The following is a 19,463-nucleotide window of genomic DNA, read 5'->3' on the forward strand; positions in this document are numbered from 1 at the left end:
AGACCAAATATTATAACAAAAGATGCTCCCATTGCTCTCATGTTTAGGAAATTCCAAGGTCTTTGGGAACTCTGCCACATAGCGGTCGGGGGGTGGGGGCAGATGAGGACTAAATACGTATCACATCACATTATCACACCTGCCATTCTTATTTTTTATTCATAATGTTTCATCAATAAGGATATCACACAGCTTTCCTTATTCATTCACTCATTCAATCAATACATATTAAATGCCCAATAGTATACTGGATGCTGGGGATACAACAGTGGGAAAAAAGTCTAGATTGCCTCTTCAGCGCTTACATTTGAAGGAAGAGGAAGCCCAAAATACAAGTGAACTAAGAAAATTACTGCAAGTTATGGCAAGTGAAAGAGAAGAAGGGGGGCCCACCTTTAGAAAGACTGGTTAGGGAAGACCTCTCAAGGGAGTGATATTTTAGCTGAGATCTAAAGAGAAAGAGTGTACAGAGGAGAGAAACCAATACATTCCTGTTACCACAATGGATTTGATTAGGTTCTTAATGATGGATATTTGTCTCCAATCATTTCTTTTTTTTTTTTTGAAACTAAACACATTTTAATAGAAAACAAAATACAAAATAACTCTTTTCAGAAAACAGAAATATTTAATCCTTTTCCCCACAAATTAGAAGTCACTTCATCCTCAGAGCATAGTTTTCAATGCATGTGTTCGTACTTATGATTTGTTTCACAGACTGTTCGTTAAACTGCTATCGCAAAGCAGGTGGGAGGGATGATCTCAGGAGGAAAAGACGCTGGAAAAGCCACACCTCGAATCATTTGGAAATTCAACATTTTTTAATTCTTTCTTTTGACTTTTCACTTCTAATTATTTTCATTTCTTTACCACAATCCGACCTTTTGGGGGAGAGAATTGTTAATAGAAGTGCAGCCACAAAAAGAATCTTTCTTTCCCACCATTGCTGCAAGAGCCCAAGACTTTCTCAGTCAAATCTGCCCACCCACTTCTAGAAACATATCAGCTGGAGTGATCCAACTGTCACCCAGGAAATTTCCCTTTCTCCCAACACACTGTGCGACCAAGTTCTCTGAATTCCCTGAACCTCAAAATTCCAAGTGTCACAGCCAGTGCCAGGAGTAAAACCTGAAAGATGAGAGCAGAGAAGCCCCCTCTGCCAGTGCTAGGTCTTCTCTTCTCAATAATAATTATAATAACAATAATAAACAGTCCTGGTTCTCTGTAATCACAGAAAAGGAAAAACATTTGCCAGGATGACCCTGCCCCCTTGCCTAATTCTCACCCCCGCATTCCTACCTGGAGAGAGTCCCTTCCACTCAGTGACCCTGCGGCACTGCTCCTGGGGAGGGTGCCTGGCAAACATCCTCAGGTCAAGTGCAGCCCCAGCGAGGCAAGGGCACCTTGGCGCCAGAGATAGGGAGGGGCCACACGAGGACACAGTGGGGTCTCCGTGATTCCTATCTCACGTTTGCTCCCCGTCACCACCCTTCCTGCCCCTGTGCTTCCACACCTGGGGGCTAAGTGGAGAGTGGTGGGTTCAGGACATCGGCAGGGCAAGGGGGAACACGGGGAGTCTTTCACAGTCAGTCAGTGATTCTATCTGTCTGTCCTAAGACTTGCCGTCTGGAGCCCTTCACACGCCCCAGTCTGTCATATCAAAGATCCAAATCAATGTTCCTGACTTTCTTGTGTGATTCCGGTCACCAGCAGGAGGTTGCAAGCCATAAACTGCACGCTCAGAACATTGCTCCTCAGGCCGGTATAGACGCCCACGAGCTCGCTGGACGAGCCGTCCGCGGGGGTGCTGCAGTGCGCGCTTCTGATGTCCCAGACGCGCACGGAGTTGTCCATGGACGCGGACGCGATCAGGCTGCTGTCCGGGCTGAAGGTCAGGCTGGTGATGTTGTCCGTGTGGCCCCGCAGCTCTTTGTAGAGGGTCCCGGACGCCAGGTCCCACAACTTCAGCCGCTGGTCCTCGCCCGCGGACGCCAGGTACTTACCGTTGGGGGAAAAGGCCAGGGAGAGCACAGGGCCGCGGTGGCCCGTGAAGAGCCTCACCGAGTTCCCCTGCTGGGTGCTCCACAGCCGCACCGTCTTGTCGGTTGAGCCCGTGGCTAAGTAGTTTGAATTGGGGTGGAACTTGACGCAGTCTACGCCCGGCGTAGATTCGCAGTGGGTACGTCCGATCAAACGACCAGAGCCGGGCCGTGCGGTCGTGGGACCCGCTGGCAAAGTACAGGCTGTGCGGGCTGATGTCCAGGTCCCACACGGGATAGGCGTGGCCCTGGTACCGCACGGTGTTGGTGAAGCTGCCCAGGTCCCAGTACCTGATGGACATGTCTTCGGAGCAGGACAGCAGCCCCGAGCTGTCCGCAAGGAACCTGGTGCTGTACACTGGCCCGCAGTGTCCCCGCAGGACCTTCATCTCTGTGCCCGCGTTGTCATCCTCGTCATCCTCCTCCTCTAGGATATCACAAGCCAAGTGGATGCGGGACACGTCTACTTGATGGGGTTCTGACTTTAACTTTTTGGAGCGCAGACTCCACAGTTTTATACAGGAGTTGTCGAAGCCTGCCGCGAGCAGCTTGCTGTCCGGGGAGACCTCTGCAGTGTTCAGCAGCTGCTCTGTATTGTAGAAGGCGTAGAAGCAGATGGTGGTGAGTGAGGGGGGGCCGTCCTTGACGCGCTTGATGCTCTCCTGCAGGAGCTCCAGCGCGGCCTCATTCTGCAGGATGGGCGCCGGCACGTCGGCGGGCTCCAGGCCACCACCCTCGCCGCGGGAAGAGCCCCCGCTGGCGTAGAGCTGGTAGTCCGTCCTCTTGGCGGGCTGCACGTCCAGGTGGATGTGCCAGGCGAGGACCCTGCACAGCGCGGTGTTGTTGTCACTCTGGAGGTAGCGGAGTAGGTAGTTGTAGCTGTCTTCCTGCAGACGAACCACGTACTTGTTGTCCAGGAAGGCTCGCAGCCGGAAGTTAGACAGGATGTCCTGGATGGTCTGTGTGGTCTGCAGCTGCTCGATGACATCCTTCTGGCTGGCGTTCTGCAGAAACATTCCATGGAAGCGGCTGTAAAAGCTTTCCACTGTGCTCTTCGGACTGTTCTGGACCAGGTTGAGATGGAGGTAGACAAAGAGAGGGTAGAGGAGAGGCATCACTTCGTGGCTGTGCTGGGAGTCAGAATCGGTGAGAAAATTCCGCAGCCGTCCGAACTGTACTTCATACTGCTGGGGCTCTGCCTGGCAAGGGGCAGCGGACACTATGTTGGCACAACCAGATTCTGATTGGACTGCGAGGCTGGCAGCCATTTCCTCGGTGCTCTGCGACAGCCGCAGGCCTTGCTTCAGTGGGCCGTCCGCATCCCCGTACTGCCGGCGTTTGAGGTAGCAGGACACGGCCATCTGGATCTGCTCGGTGCGGACCCGTTTCATGACTGAACATCCCAGGCGGCTCCCGCTTCCCCCGCCGCCGCTGCCGCCGGGGTCGCCCCGCGTCCGCCTCCGTCGCCTTCGCGGCAGGCTCGCTCTCCGCAGCCGGCTCAGCCGGACCCCCGAGCCCCGAGCCCCGCCGCCCCCGCGGCGGCTCTGGGCGGCCGCCCCATGACTGACTAACGCGGAGCCGCCGTGGGCCAATCATTTCTTAAAAAGAATGAAAATGTCCTTACACATACTTCTTTGCACACATGTGTTAAGTAAAATAAATTCCTAGAAGCTATGCTAGGTCAACAGATACATGCATTTTTTTATTTGATGGATTCTAACCAATGGCTCTCTGAAAATGTTTGTGGTAATTAACTTAGACTCCTACCAGTAAACGTGCCAATGTGATAGATGAAAACTGGCATTTTGCTGTAGTTTTAATTTCTACTTCTCTTCTTATGAGTGAGGTTGAACAGCTTGCACAAGTGTAAAAGCATTTGTATTTCCTTTTCTGTGAACTCTTTGTGGTCTGTCCATTTTTCTTCTGGGGTCTTTTCTACTGGGTTTTCTACTGGGGTCTACTACTGAATAGTAGTGGCATTTTTACTCACCTTCTCCCATTCAGTCTCCGATCAGTGTATGTATGAAACAAGTGGCGACTCTGAAGACAGTAGGGGAAGAGTCCTAGACAGGAGTGGGGGAGAGACTCGAGACATGAGAGAAAGCCTGAGTTCCCCTAAGGACAGAGGCATGTGGAGCAAAAGGGCCAAGGCAGGAAAAGTCACAGTTAGAGTAGGAATCTGAGCTACAGTTATTTCTTCTTCCTCTGAAACCACAGAGAAAATCCAAGAGTGGAAGTGGGGAGGCCAGTTAGGAGATTACTACAATAATTAATTGACAGTAGGTAACAGTCTTCCCAGATGGCCTAGTGGTAAAGAATCTGCTGGCCAATGCAGGAGACATAAGAGACCCGGGTTCGATCCCTGGGTTGGGAAGATTCCCTGGAGAAAGGTATGGCAACCCACTCCAGTATTCTTGTCTGGAGAATCCCATGGACAGAGGAGCCTGGCGGGCTATAGTCCATGGGGTTGCAGAGAGTCGGACATGACTGAAGTGACTTTAGCACACACACACAGAAATAGCAGTCTGGAAAAAGGTGGTGGTGACAGAGAAGCGGAAGAATCCATGATACACCTTGGAAAATGAGAGAGGGCTTGTTGATGGACTGGAAATGGGAGATCAAGGAAAGGGAAGAAAATTCAGAATGACTCCTAGATTTCCAGCTTGAATAAAGATGGTGGATAGTTACAAACAGAACCATTAAAAAGGGAAACTGAGAAGTCTTCCATTTTTGAAATGTGAAATTTGAGACGTAAAAAGTCAAGCAGAAATATCTATTACACTACTGAGATGAGAATCTGGAATTTAGAGCAAAGGTTTGAACTGGAAGTAAAAGCTGGGAACACATCAACATAAACACACACACAGGAACTAGTGAGATTCCAACAAGTGAGCACAAAGCAAGAAGGGGCTCAGGACAGGGTTGTGCGGGACTGAAACATTCAGAGGTCAAGCAGAAAAGCTGGTGAGAAAAGACTGAAGACGACAAGAAATGAGTTGCAGGGGAAGACAGAACAGCAGTGTCTCAGAATCCAAAACTGTTTCAATAAGAATGGAGTGGTTGATTGTGTTGAGTGCTGCTTGGAGGTTGCACATAGTAAGGACAGAAAAGTATCCAATGGATTTGGCAATAAGAAAGCAGTAGATGGCCTTCGAAAAATTTAGGGTAGAAGCCCTTCGAAAAATTTAGGGTAGAAGCCTAATGATACTGCCTTGAAAAGTAAATAGGAGAATACAAATTGGAAACAGTATACAGACTATTCTTTCAAGAATTTTGGCTATGAAGTGAGTGGGGAAGTGGGTCAGAGCAATATTTTAGAGATGAGATGCTGGAATATGTTTGTAAGGCAATGACTGGGAAGAAAGGATAACATTCAGAAAGCTGTAGATAAAGACTCCAAAGGACAAACGGCAGGACTGAGTTTGAAAGAAAGAAAAATAAAGTCTTCATTTCAGGATAAGGAGTAGAAAGTGGATACAAGACTGTACCTGAGGATTTGGTAGTATGAAGCTCTATTTTTATTTTTGAAGGGCATTTAAAAAAGTAGAAATGGATACTTAATATTAAGGTGTTTCAAAAATATCCACAAATTATATATAACACTCTTTTCTTCTTCTTCAAGAAGTAAAGATAAATCCCCCCCCTGAGTTGGGGCCAGACTTAATGAGTTGTTTTTGACAAAAAGAGTATTATTAGGTGGGCGTAATGGCTCAGCCCTGTGGCTTCCTCTTTGCTCTCTTGTCCTGGTGAAAGCCAGCACTCATTTTGCTAGGACATTCAAGCTTTCTATGAAGAGGCCTTGGCCTCTCCAACTGTACTTGGCATAGAGTTGCGGCCTCCTGACCACAGTTGTCAGTGGTCCACCTTGGAACTGGATCTTTCAGTTCCAGTTCAGCCTTCGGATAAATGCACTCCAATCACCATCTTCACTACAGCCTCTGGAAACCAGGAAGGAGAACCACCCAGCTAAGCCACTCCCGAATTTCTGACTCACATAATAAATGGGATAATAAATGTGGTATTAAGTCATTAAGTTTTGGAACAATCTGCTCTGCAACAATGGATAACTAATACATCCATTTAAAAAATGCTTTATGCACCTATATTTCTGTGTAACTTGCTAACATTTTATTTAATGTTTTGCAGGAATATGCTTAAGAGTAATTCCTGGATTCTTTTTCTTTTTTGGTATCATTGTCGTGCTGGTTTCGAAGAAAAAAGAATTGGGAAGCTTTACGGAACATCAGAACTCCTCACTGGAAAGTTTGAAAGAATTCTCCTTGACCTAGGAGCAAAGAGCCTCCAGCTGGGCCTTCACAGAATGCCTCGCCTACCTAGGGCCCCCTCACCTAAGGTCACACCCTTCCTGGGGCACCTATATCCCAGGACTGGGCAAAGAGAGCACAAAGGCCTGGCCACCTCACCCATCATGGGACCACTGTGAAGGGCCACGTAAGCCCCAGAGCTCCTGGCACTGCCTACCTGCTCCACAGCTTGACTCCTGCTTCCGTTCAAACTTGCTTTCTTGTATTCCCTTCCACAGCTGCAAATTCAAAAGGTGCTCCCTTAGAAACATCCTGCCCACTAAACTTGGACTCAGAGAGAGTCCTCTTCCCAGGGACCGATTTGTGACAGTTAAGCAGGGGGTGGTGGAGACACCAGGAATGCAAGACAAGGAGGAGAGGAAGGTCCAGTATTATTTCTGTTTAGAAAGTGAAAAAGGGCTATTGCACTTGTATACCCTGCACAGTCCACAAGGTCCCACAAAAGCCCCCTGGCTAGGAAGGCTCATGTCCAAAAACAGCTGCGTAAAAGAGGCCGCTCCTAATCCGACCAGCTGTGACCTTGGGCCCCTCTGACTCTCCGTCTCCTTGTCTGTGACATGAAGGGGAAGAGTTCTAATTCATATTTTAAGGAATTGGTTGAGGAAAAGCACTTTATACATTTTAAGATACGATGCAAACATTAATCAGTCCTTTCTACTGCTTTTTGATTCTGAAGAGTTGTAATTAATGACTAACTGCTGACAACTCAATCAGAACCCCAAAAGAAAGCGACCCCAGCCCCTAGTAGCCAGTAATTACTATCTCTTTGCTTTCTTCTTTTCCTGTTTTCCTCAACTCAATGACAAGGAGCTGAAAAAGACAGTACAAGTGTTTTACAAGCACTGGTGTATACACTGGAGATTTATGGTCCATGCTCTTAAAGAATGGGTAAGCAAAACCCATCATTAAGTTACTTTTTATTTGTGTGTAGGTAGGTGATTTTTACTCTCAGGCTGGGACTCAATTTTTTAAAAAAAGGAGAAGAAAGTTTCCGTGCTCACCACAGGAAGCCATCGTAAACTTGTGAGCTGGGGTGCTCACCACCACCCAGGGACTTGCACTGAACTGGCAGCTGGTGAAAAGGCAGGCCCTCCCACCACAGCCCTGACCGCTGGGAGCCTAGCCACTCCATCCTCCGCATGGATCCAAACCTTCTCAGTTTGGGCCCCTTAGTTAAAACTGGGTTCTTCAGTCTCAAAAATCCCATGGCCTATAGGGTTGCTCCTATGACATGCCTTCTGTTCTATGTAAAATTACAATTATTTGGGTCTTTTCTTTCCTACTGGGCTGTAAATAATTTTTTAATTTTTATTTTATACTGGACTTTAGTTGATTAACAATGTTGTCTTAGTTTCAGGTGGCAGCGAGACATATATATGTTATCTCCCTGGGTCGGGAAGATTCCCTGGAAAAGGGCATGACAACCCACTCCAGTATTCTTGCCTCGAGAATCCAATGGACAGAAAGCCTGGAGGGCTACACAGTCTGGAGGGTCGCAAAGAGTCAGACATGATTGAGCAACTAACACTTTCACTTTTTACATACATGTATCTATCCATTCTCAGATTCTTCTCCCATTTAGGTTATTACAGAATATCAAGCAACTAAACATCCCTGTGCTATATAGAGTAGGTCCTTGTTGGTTATCTATTTCAACTGCAGCAGTGTGAGCGATCAATCCCAAACTTCCTGACTACCCCTCTCCCACATCCTTCCCTGCTGGTAACAAGGGCTGTACCCTTCTGACACCTGTCCTCAGGCTGTCAACTCATCTGTGCCACTACAGGTGAGTTAGGGAGCAGAGCTGAGCCTCAAAGGAAGGTTTTCAGAGACAATAAAGGATAGTGGAGAGGGGAGAAAGAAGCAAAGCCGGACTCTTCTCTTTGCTGAGTCTTGGAAGTTCTGGGATCTGGCAGCATGATTTCTGACTTGGTACTTACTATCCTGTGTTGGGAGCGAAGAGGAAGATGGAGAGTCTGACCCTGAAAACACTCTCTGTGAACAGTTCTGGCTGGCTTCGCTGGCTGGGCCTCTCGTTTAGTCATCTGAGGGGGGCGGGACTGAGACCTGCTCTGACCTTTAGGGTTGGAAGGACCTTCAAAGACAAAGAACAGTGTGGATGGAGCCTACGAGAAGGATGGCATCAGAGAGAGAGGGATGACGGGCCAAAGAATTCTGAGGCCCCGGCTCGAGGCTGGAAGTAAGCTGGAGTCATCAGGTCTGGAGAGAAACAAGAAGCCAGATAAAGAGAGACTGTGTCCTGTCTGGCCTGGGTGGTTTGCTGCAGCAGTTTATAATAATTATAGCTCACACTGAGCACTCACTCTGGCCAGGCACCACAATCATGATCTCACTGAAGTTGCCTGGCATCCCAGGTACTACTATTTTCTGCTCTTACGAAGGGGGAAACTGAGGCACAAAGTGGTTAAGCAACTTGCTGTTAAGTCACAGACCTGGTAAGTGACTTAAAAGAGTGTGGCTGCAGGTGTTTTTACTTGACAGCCTGCTCATGGACACTGTCCTGGTTCTTGTTTGCGCCCCCCTCCACGCTCCCCATGTGTCCCCCAGAAGCTGAGCCCTGCACACTCTGGGGCACCCAGCAGGATTCATTGGTGGGAGGGTATAGTAGGAGGCTGGAGGGGGTGATGGGGGAAACAGGAGAGGCCTGAACATTTCTCCCCCTACCCGGGGCTCCGCCTTTCACTGGTAGTCGCTGGGTGTCCCAACACCCCTGTTTGCTGCTGTGAGAAGTCATTCACCGAAGACTCATTTCCTCTTCTGTAGGAAGAAGGGTTCCTTCTTCCTACAGGAAAGCCAACTGCACCATGACCCGCGATGGCTCCCACTTGCATCACACAGATAAGAACCACAGACATGGGAAGAGTTCGCTCTGTATAAATAAAGCAAGTCCCTCTCTGAATATCAAGCAGAACAGCTGGCTACAGTGCATGGTACTGATCTTTCTTGGATTGCGAGTTCAACAAACCAACTGTGAAAAAATTTATCATAAGATAACTGGGGTTGAATACAAACTGGACATTCAGTGATAACAAATTTTTGCTGATTTTTTTTAGGTGTGGCCTTGGCAGTGTGTTGATGTTTAGAAGGGTCCTTTAGGGATATACCCTAAAATATTTATAGAAGATTTTCTGAGTCGATAAAGGTAGTGGGAAGAACAGGAAAGGAACAAATTCAGGCTTTTTTCTTCTCTTGACTAAGTCCCTGCAAAGAGCTGGCACAAGAATCACAAGAAATGATGTCTGGAATTTGTTTCAAACTAATGGGGGGAGGAGGGACAAGGGGAGTGACAGATGAGCCAAGACTGGCCCTGCACTGGTGATTGTTAAGCTGGTGACACGGACGAGGGACGGGACTCCATTATCCAGTCTCCATTCTCTCCATTTGCTAGTATGTGATGGAAACTGCTCACCCTAACATGTGCTACAGACTAAACTCACTTCTGAAGGCTCCTAGAGGAAGCAGCTAAAAAAATTGGCAAGCATCCTCCACAAGGCTGAAACTAAACCATTCAATGTGACCGCCCACCAGGAGAAGCCGGGCATGAAAACAACCAGTGTTTCCAAACAGGAGACTCAACACCTGGGACACAAGGGCATGAACTCCAACCTGCAGGCTTTGCTTTTAAAAGGAGCTGCTTCTCCCACAAGGAATCCCCAGGTGCAGGCTGAGGGCCTCGGAGAGGGGAGGGCAGAGGGGAGTGGGGGAGGGGGAGCAGAGGGACCAGGAGAGGGCAGGGCAGAGCAGAGGGGAGGTGGGGAGTGGGGAGCAGGAGAGATTCATGTAATGCTACATTACTCCAGCAGGCAGGACAGGCCAAGCGGCCTTCAACATGCATGATGTTTTTGTATTTTCTTCACAATGGAAAATTTCAAACACATAAAACAAACAGAAAATAATATAGCAAGCCCTCCATGAACCCATCATCCAGTTTCAAAAATGATCAACAATTTCCTGCCATTCTTTTTTGGTTTTGTTTTTTGGCAGCACCCTGAGGTATGGGATCTTAATCCCCAACCAGGGATTGAGACCAGGAAGAGGTTGGGGATTGAACCCAAGCCCCCTGCACTGGAAGTACAGTCTTAACCACTGGGCCACCAGGGAAGTCCCTTACCTGTTGTTCTTATATCACTAATCCCACCACCTCTCCCCTCCCCACTACTCAATTATTCTCTCATAGTTTTTAGGTAGGGTATACCTGGCCAGAACTGTATAAACCTTAACTGCACAATTCTGACAAATGCAGGCACCCATTTAACTTGCACCTCAACTGTGAGAGGGAACATTTAAAGTTCTCAGACACTCCCAGAAAGTTCTCATATTTGTACCCTAGCTTCACCTATTCTAGAACTTAAGCATGAAAACTAACTTAAGTTAGTTTTGAACTGCATTTATTTGCAAGTTAGTTCTGCATTCATTATTAGTTAATTTTGCAAGTTAGTTCCTCATTCCCAGCAAGGAACTACACAGGTCAGGCTTTAACTTTAAAACAACACCTGGCAAGCCAGGGCTCTAGCCCAGGTCCTGCTGCCCAAGCAGGTACTTTGGCTCAGTCAGTCTAGGAGCTCTTTTGGGCTTTAAATTCAGGATAGTTTTCAACCAGGCACTGTCCCCTGCCCACACCCCTCCGCCCTCCATTCCCACATTGCTGGGCATCAAAAAGCCCTAAGGCAGTTACACCATGGCTGAGATCAAGATGGGGTGGCAGAAGAATCATGTGGACGTCTGAGAAACTGTAGACCCATCCCAAGCCCCATCTGAGAGGCTCTGATTCAGCCAGTCTCAGGCGGGGGCCCTGAAATTTACATTGTATCAAGCAACCAGGTAATGGACACAGTCACTGGGATGAGAAACCAGCTCTAAAGTAAGGCTAAGTAGCTCTTCTTTCAGATGAGCCTTAAGGGTTCTGCCTCCTCAACAAGCCCAAGGCCTCCTGCGAGACCTCACAGTCATCCACCATTTCCTCCAGATGTCAGGGGTTTCCTGGGAGTTTGACATTCCCCAGCTCTGGAGCAATGAGAGCAAATCACTTGCTGGATATCTATTACTATGCCAAAACTTGCGCTAGCCCTTTAACATACAGTATGATTTAATGCTCAAAGAACTTTCCCAGAAAGAAGTTAATATTCACCTTTTACCATTTGGACACCAAGCCTCATGGAGTTTGCCCAGGAGGAGATGGAGCTGGGATGGGGTGATGACTGGTTTTACATGTCAGTGTGGTCAGGCGACAGGACCCAGAATGCCATCAGATGATAACCCAGTGTTGCTGTGAAGGTACTGAGGTACCGTGCAGATGTGGGTAACAGTTGCACCCAACCAGGTGACTGAGTAAAAGAGAGTGTCTTTGATAATCCAAGTGGGCCTCATCAATCAACTGAAAGTCTTTCAGGGCAAAATGGAACAAAACTAAGGTCTCCCCAGGGAAGAAACTTTGCCTCAAACCTGTATCAGGAGACATGGGTTTGATCTCTTGGTTGGGAAGATCGCCTGGAGGAGGACATGGTAACCCACCTGAGTATTCTTGCCTGGGAGATCCCATGGACAGAGGAGCCTGGTGGGCAACAGTCCATGGGGTCACAAAGAGTTGGTTACAACTGGAGCTACTTAGCATACACGCATTCACACACACACACACACATTCTGACTCTGTTCCCTGGAGAACCCTGGCTAAGCCAGGGAACCCAGTTGCACCCAATCGCAAAAGGCCATGCCTTCCTTGCCTCTACAACACTGACCATGATCTGCACCAGCTGCAACTCAACCAAAAACCACCCATGTGTGTGCCGGAGCCTCAGCCTGCTTCAGCTGCCCAGAAGTGTATTTGAATATTACTATACATCTTTAATTAGATTTTGAGAATAAACTATTTAGATTGAAAGACTACCACAAATGTGAGGAACTTGTTTTTACGTTTCAGTTTTTTAGTGGGTGGCGCGGGGCAGGGGGGTGGTGGCATAGTCTACCTCAGCACTTAAGAACAGTAACCTGTCTATTCTGGGCAAGATCATACTTTAGGCAATCCTGAGTTTCACCACCTGGTTAATTATATGTCAACCTGAAAGTCTGCTTTCCACTGCCCCATCCACTCAAATTGGCATTAAGTGGTCAGATAGCCCATCAGGATTTCGTATATTTTGTATATTTCGTATATTTCTAGTTGGGACTCTGGCCTGGAAGGTCTCAAGACATGTGAGCTCTCAGCACCCGAGAAGCTCTGCAGAGTCAACATGGAGGATGAATGAGGAGCTCAACACACGCTGATTGAACGGGCTTCTGCTCCTAATCCTGTCCCTGGGTGCCACTTGCACATTAGAGTGAAGACCCAGTTTTCACACTCAAGGCGCTGCAGTTCAAAGTAGAGAACACAAGTCCCAGAGAAGAAATGTCACAAAATGCAGTAGGGCACAAAGGAAAGAATAGGAAATGCTTGAGGTAACAGTGGAGAGGAGTTAGAACTTAACAGCAAATGACTTGAAAGAAATGAAGGGATGCATTCTGGGCAAAGGTAACCGAGTCAAAAGCAGGAAAGAATCGGCTATTTGGGGAAGAGGAAGGGACAAAGTCAAAGTAGCAAAGTAGGCTCCAGGTGTGGGCCATGAACTCAGAACGGGGAGCTGCATCAGATGGGGAGCCTTGAACAATAAAACAGCAAACTGGTAGCCAATGAGGAGCCCCAGGGAGGGGCTTCCCAGATGAAAACGGCAAAGAACAAGGCATGCTCTGGAGACAAAGCACAGAGGAGTGAGTTAGGAAGGGGCACGGGCGCGCCTCCAGCCCCCGCTGACTTAACAGCAGCTGCCAACACGGAGGGCTTACTAAGTGTCAACCCCAAAGAACACGTGTGATCTCTTTAATCCTCCTGAAGGGACTCTCACCAACCCATTTCACAGATAAGGGAGCCAAGGCACAGGGAGGCTAACAAGTGTGCTCCGGATCATATAAGCAGGCAGCAGTGAAGCTCCGGGGCCAGCACACTGACCACGACAACAGCCGGCCTGCGTCCGCCCACAGGGGCAGGCCTGGGCCCCGCGCTCCGACTCTGAGTGAAGCTGAGAAGTGGGGCGAGCAAAGGGGAGACTCATACAGTGTCGAGATGATGTCTCTGTAACCTACCACGTCAGGTCAAGGGCTGACTGCAAGAAGTCTGGGGTTCCTTGGGGTTGTGGCACAACAAGCCAGCCAAAACCCAGCTTTGCTCAAGAACTTACACCAAGTCCTTCTGCAAATGGTTCTACGCGTAGTCCAGCTGCTTCTAGACACCACGGACTTGCAACAACTGGTACCTAGTTGGTAAGCAAGTGGAACACCCCCAAGAGTTCCCAGAAAGGGAAGATGGTGACAGCATAATGGATTGAACTGAGTCCCTCAAAATTGATGTGTTCCAAGCCAGAACCCTCAGTACCGCAGAATGTGACCTTATTTGGAAACTGGGCCATTGCTGATGTAATTGGCTAGGATGAGAAGGTGGGCCCCTAATCCTATATGACTGGTGTCCTATAAAGAGGGAAATCTGACTACAGGCATGCTTACAGGGACAAGGCCATGCAAAGAAGGCAGAGACTGGGCTGATGCAGTAAAAAGCAAGGGCTGCCGAAGACTGCCAGCAAATGACCAGAAACCAGGAGCGAGGCCTGGAACCTCACCCTCACAACCTTCAGCCTCACCATCACAGCCTGGAACCTCAGAACTGCTGAGACCCTATCTCTACCTTTTTCCCTCCAGAACTGTGAGACAGGAAACTTATTAAGTCGCCTGGTTCATGCTACTTTGTCGCAGCAGCCCTAAGACACTAATGGGCTTCCCAGGAGGCTCAGTGGCAAAGAATCCCTCTGCCAATGCAGGAGACACGGGCTCGATCCCTGGGTCAGGAAGATCCTCTGAAGAAGGAAATGGCAACCCACTCCAGTATTCTAGGAAATCCCATGGACATAGGAGCCTGGCGGGCTACAGTCCATAGGGCAGCAAAGAGTCGGACACGACCGAGCAGCTAAACAGCAACAACACTAATACAGTGACCCATGCTATTCTTCCCCATGAGATCATAGGTGCATCTTCACTGAATATTTTAGTAAGTAAAAAGTCTACAGTGAAACACTGTACTGCAATATCATTACACAAAAGACTATTTCTGTATCATGGTTGTAAGTTGAAAACAGGTAAGTGTTTGAAATTTCATCTATCTCCAACTGCCCAGGCATCAGGGACTATCTTTGATTTTGAAACAAAAACCAACTTTAACAATCAAGGACTTACTTTCTCTTCCCTTTATGTACTCTTAGAAGCAAATATTGACTGTATTAGATTCTTCCTGTGACCTGAAGAAACCAAGTCCAAAGGTCAGAGGTCCTGCTGGACCCCTCAAGCAGCAGAAGGTCCCCGTCTGTCCCACGTCATGAAACCACATCAAGATGGCCACAAGTCCTCTCAGTTTTAAAGTGGCAAAATATGCTCACACATTCAATTCTGCAACTACTGTTGATTTCTTTGTTTAACCAGTGCATGACTTTGAAGAACATGTGCCTCATAAGTTGTGAGTGAATGGTTGTGGTTAGGAAGGGAAGCTTGTCTGCCCTGGGGAATTCCACATACTGTTTGCAACTAATGATTAGCCTCACTAAAAAATGAAATCAAAGGTGTACTTCCTTTGATAACTTGGAAAATCCCCTACTCCAAAATATTTTTGCACATGTACAAAAATTATGGAAAGTTATACTATAAAACCAGAATCTCCTACAACTCAAATGTAAGTCACCAGAATTGTCTATAACAAACTTAAGATGTCCTTATGTCACAGCACTCTCTCTCTTTGAAGTTAACCTTGAGCGTTTAAGACGGGACAGGCACAGTTCTAAGTCTATTCCATGATATGAATTGTTTAATTCTCACAACAACCCCCTGCAGTAGGCAGGTTAATAATAACCTATATTATTCCTATTGTGCAGGTGAGAATAAAGCACAGATAGGTTCAGAAATGGCCCAAGGTCACAGAGCAATGCATGGTGGAACTGGGATCCCAAACCAGGCAGTCTGGTTCCAAACCACCCCACCTCCTCAACAGTCAATCAAGCTAGGCACAGAGACAAACAAGACAAAATGTTGAGTGGGGCGGGTTAAGGAGGGTGTGTTGAGGATGGGGGCAAAAGAAGAAAACAATCACATCCCAGGCACTAGGCTGGCACTTCACACATGCTTTTCCCACTTAATGGGCACAGCACCCGAGGGAAGCATTACTCTCCCACTCAACAGATGAGACACTGAGGCCTGGAGGGGTTAAGGTAGCCCGTATGAGGGCACATGATTATGTGATGCCCCCACACCCAGGTTTGTTGATTGCAAAAACCAGAGCTGTTTTGTTTTTTCAGCCCATTTTCTCCAGAGTCACGGTTTCCAACTGTAAGTTCGGCATTGTGGATGGTACAATTTGCTTTTTAAAGTCATTCCAGCAGTGGAGAGCAGTCGTGCTGGGGTCAGGAATGGGGGACATGCCCATTCCAGCTGCACGCTTGCACAGAAAACCAGAGTGCAGTGGAGATGCTTAATGTGCCACCCTGGGGGTCAGGGGGGCTCAGGGTCTAGATCCACTTCTGGTACTAATTAACTCTGCTGGTTTAGCTAAGCCCCTCAACCTCACTGGATCTCTATTTCCCAAGTATAAATTGGATAAAAGGATGCCTGGTTTGTGGACCTCACAAGGGGCATGTAAAAGGTGTTACCAATACAGGTGAACTGGCTGTGAAAACTGTAAGGTGCTCGACAGCTAATCATCGCCAGAATGAACAAAACAGGTCATCCCGGCAGCTACCACAGTCCCGCAGGTCGGCACATGCCAGCTGGGGTAGGTGATACCAGGAGAATGGCCTGGGGTGAACCTCACCCTCTCCCTTAGGAAATCTGGGCTCAGGGCATCCAAGGTCTGGCTCTGCCTAGGTCCCCAGAGCTTTCCCCCACGGCAGCCTTGCTGGTGTAAAGAGATATCAACCACGAGAGCCTGGGCAGGGGAGCGAGGTCCTTGAAGAGCAGCCTCCTGTGCCTCCAGGTCCTCGCACACCTCGCAGGCCGGCTGGCACCGAGCAGTGATGGGGGCAGGGTGCCATCTGGGACAGCATCCAACACTGGGTTTCATCCCTGGGTGGCACCGAATCAGGAAGGGGAGAGTCACAGAGCGCTCCACCCCTGCAGCGGGAGGGACTCAGGTGAGACCACCCACCGGAGGAGCGAGCAGAAAGGACCTACCCACCCCTACCCTCCGTTTGTTCGAGCCCACAGAGACTCCCCCACCCCCATCCCATTAGTTCCGGCCCCAGGAAGAGGCAGGGATCGGATACATTTAACACTGAATCACCCGGCACTTGGGCACAATGACCCCTCCAGGAGAGGGCGGAGAAGCTCGTCTGGCAACTGCCTACACAAACAGGGCAATTCTGAAGAGCAGCAAACAAACCAGTCTGGCCCCCCTTTGCATAAGATTGCACTCCACGAAAACAACGTCCACGGAACTCTTGCTGATCAATACCAATGGCTAACACTGAGGTTTGGGCCCATTACAGAGGTCCCTTTGGAGGAACTTCGTATAAGGCGATTTTTTGGAAATTGCTATGCTGTGTCTGTAGACACCAACTCGCCGTTGGGAGCACCAGACACTTCAGTCAACAGATTCTGATGAACTTTGTTTTAAAAGGAAGTTAAACTGAAAGGTTTGAACCAGGAACCAAAGGAAACTTGTTAGTCACGAGGTGACTGTCAGGGTACCCGTGTTCTTTATGCTAAGGGGTTACACAAGTTCTGGGGGGAGGTGAATTGTTAGGTGTGGAGAATCGTTAGGTAAGAGCAGATCGGTCTGTCTGCGGGCCTCGGAATGGACACTGACCACAGCCCCTCAATCCAGAGAAGTATCAAAAAACGAACTGCAACGGGTTAAAATCCGAAGGAGGTGAGCGCGTTGGGCCGGGGAGCGCGGTTAAGAAAAACGTGTATCCTCCCGTAGCCCAAGGCCGCCTTCGGTTCCGGAAAAATACCTGTCACTTTACACGAGGAACTAACGAAGACAGTGGGCCAGAAAATTTCCAGCATACCGTTCTCCCTCTCCACCCCCGAACTACTACCCTTGATCGCCGTCAAACACAGGACAGGTGTTCTTTATAACCTAACTGATGACTTCACCCATTTCGTTCCCCAAAGCCTAAGAGCCACAGCGACAGCACTAAGCCTTCTTCGGTCGAATTCACAAAAAGGAGAGGTTCACAGTTGTCCGCAAAACTGCAAACCCCACCCCGCCGGGGGCGCAGGGTGGAGGTGCGCAGGCGTGCCCCCCCCTCCCCCCCGCCACAACCAGGGCTCCAGGCCAGGTCCCCCAGCACCCGCTCGCGTCCCGCTCTCCTGTTACCTCGCTCGCGTGTCCGCCGGCGTCCGACACTTGAGCCGTCGGTTCCGCGGGTGCCTTCTCCTCCTCCCCGGCGGCCAAGGGGCTACTCTGAACCGCTCGCGGACCCCCGCCGCCACCCGGAGCAGCCTGGCTAACGCCGTCGAGGCCGGCACCCACTCCGGCAGACGAGGCGGCTGCGGCGCCGAGCAGCGCGTGCGTCCCGTCGGCGTCGCCTGCAGCCACGCTGTGCACCAGCCATGCGTCCACTCGGGTGCTGGGGATGAAGGGGACCCCCAGCGCGCGCACCTCCCGGAGCAGCCGGCCTTCTGGCGGCGCCGCGGGGTCCCGCTCCCAGCACTTGGGGTGCAGCAGTTCCGCGCGCCCCCACCCTCCCGAGGCCGGGAAAGGACTGAGCGCGGAGATGTGGCTCGTCTGGCCGTTCCGGAGCAGCAGCTCATCTCCAAGCAGAGTGCGCGGCGCAAACAGCAGGTAAAGGTCTAGGTCTAGGTCCAGGTCCAGGTCCAGGCGGAGCTCCGCCAAGCTCAGCAGGATGGTGAAGTGAAGAAGGCTGCCGCCGTCCGACCACCACGGCTTCAAGTACTTCATCCCCCGCCGCGCGTCCGAGGACGCCCCGGAGGGCGCCCGCTGATCCCAGCGCTCAGGCCGCAGCTCTGGCACGTGGGGGCCCCGCGCGCCGCCTGCACCTGTCCGGAAGAGAGAGAGGCGAAACAATGGACCTGGGCGCGCAGCGGCCGTCGCGGGCCCCCGGAGCAGGGCACAAAGGCGGCCCCACTGCAGCCGGCTGGGTACCTGCGGCTGCGGCTGCGGGGTGGCGGAGGAGGAGCCACCTGCGGTCAGAGCTCGCTCTCTCGGGCTGCCCCGCAGCCCCAAGCTGCAGCCAGGCTCCGCCCCGGGCCGCGGGCGCCGCCGCCGGGGACACGCCCACGGCCGCCCGTGGGAGGGGCCCGCGCAGGGCGGGGCCCCAGCGCTCAAAGGCTCTTTATTCCGGGGGAACGCAAAGCTTCCTGGGAGCAGAAGTAGTTCTGGGCGCGAAGTGGCCTCCAATACTGTGGTCATGGGCTGGGCGGTTGTGGCTGAAACCGCGGGGTGGAAGTAGGGGGTCCGGGGTAAAGGTGGGTAGGAAGGGGCCGGCTGTATAGACTGGGGGGGCGGGGGGAGGGCGGAAAGTCGAGGCACTGGGCGGCGTGCAGAGGGCTTCCACCCACGTGAGAACACTCAGCTGGCACAGTAGGTTCATATCCCAGCGCCACTATCTACCTGTCGTGTGACTTTGAAAAGTTACTTCTCTGTGTCTCAGTTTTCTTATCTGTAAAATGGGGATAAAAGTTCAATAGGATGTGGGGAGATCAGAGACAATGTATTGTAAAGCCGACAGTTTGACATATAGATTCCAAAGTTGCCATAGGATCAAACAGAACTGTTGTTTGTTCCCTCCCGCCTCCCCCGGGCTTGCCCTGCCAGAGGCTAGGCCTTCCCTCACCATCTCCTTTGCTCCTTAAGTGAGAGCTAAGAGCAGTGCTCTATCGTTACCCTGTAGGAGTCCAAATCCCCCCTCTACTGCTTACTAGCCTGGACCTTGGACAAATCGGTCACTCTCAGTACGTGTTTCCTCACTGTGAAGTGGGACTAATGACATTGAGCACCCCTTCAGCACACCTGTTGTGACCTCTAAATGAGGTGTGTATACCACCAACC

The 19,463-nt window shown here is 50.0% G+C and overlaps 1 protein-coding gene and 1 pseudogene across 1 annotated transcript in view; both read right to left on the reverse strand.

Annotated features, from left to right (window-relative positions):
* NFE2L3 (NFE2 like bZIP transcription factor 3) overlaps nucleotides 1–18,684 on the reverse strand; it is a 35,554-nt gene extending 16,870 nt beyond the window's left edge. Inside the window, exons 1-2 of the mRNA XM_065939543.1 lie at nucleotides 18,558–18,684; nucleotides 17,769–18,451 (exon numbers count right to left, since the gene is read on the reverse strand). Coding sequence (XP_065795615.1) covers nucleotides 17,769–18,353 — 585 coding nt within the window. The 5' untranslated portion in view covers nucleotides 18,354–18,451; nucleotides 18,558–18,684. The remainder of the gene's footprint in view (nucleotides 1–17,768; nucleotides 18,452–18,557) is intronic.
* Nucleotides 558–3,612, reverse strand: LOC136170543 (TAF5-like RNA polymerase II p300/CBP-associated factor-associated factor 65 kDa subunit 5L pseudogene; annotated as a pseudogene).
* Nucleotides 18,685–19,463: the final 779 nt, after the last annotated feature.

The sequence above is a fragment of the Muntiacus reevesi genome, chromosome 6 (genome assembly GCF_963930625.1).
Source record: "Muntiacus reevesi chromosome 6, mMunRee1.1, whole genome shotgun sequence".
NCBI classification, from domain to species: Eukaryota; Metazoa; Chordata; class Mammalia; order Artiodactyla; family Cervidae; genus Muntiacus; species Muntiacus reevesi.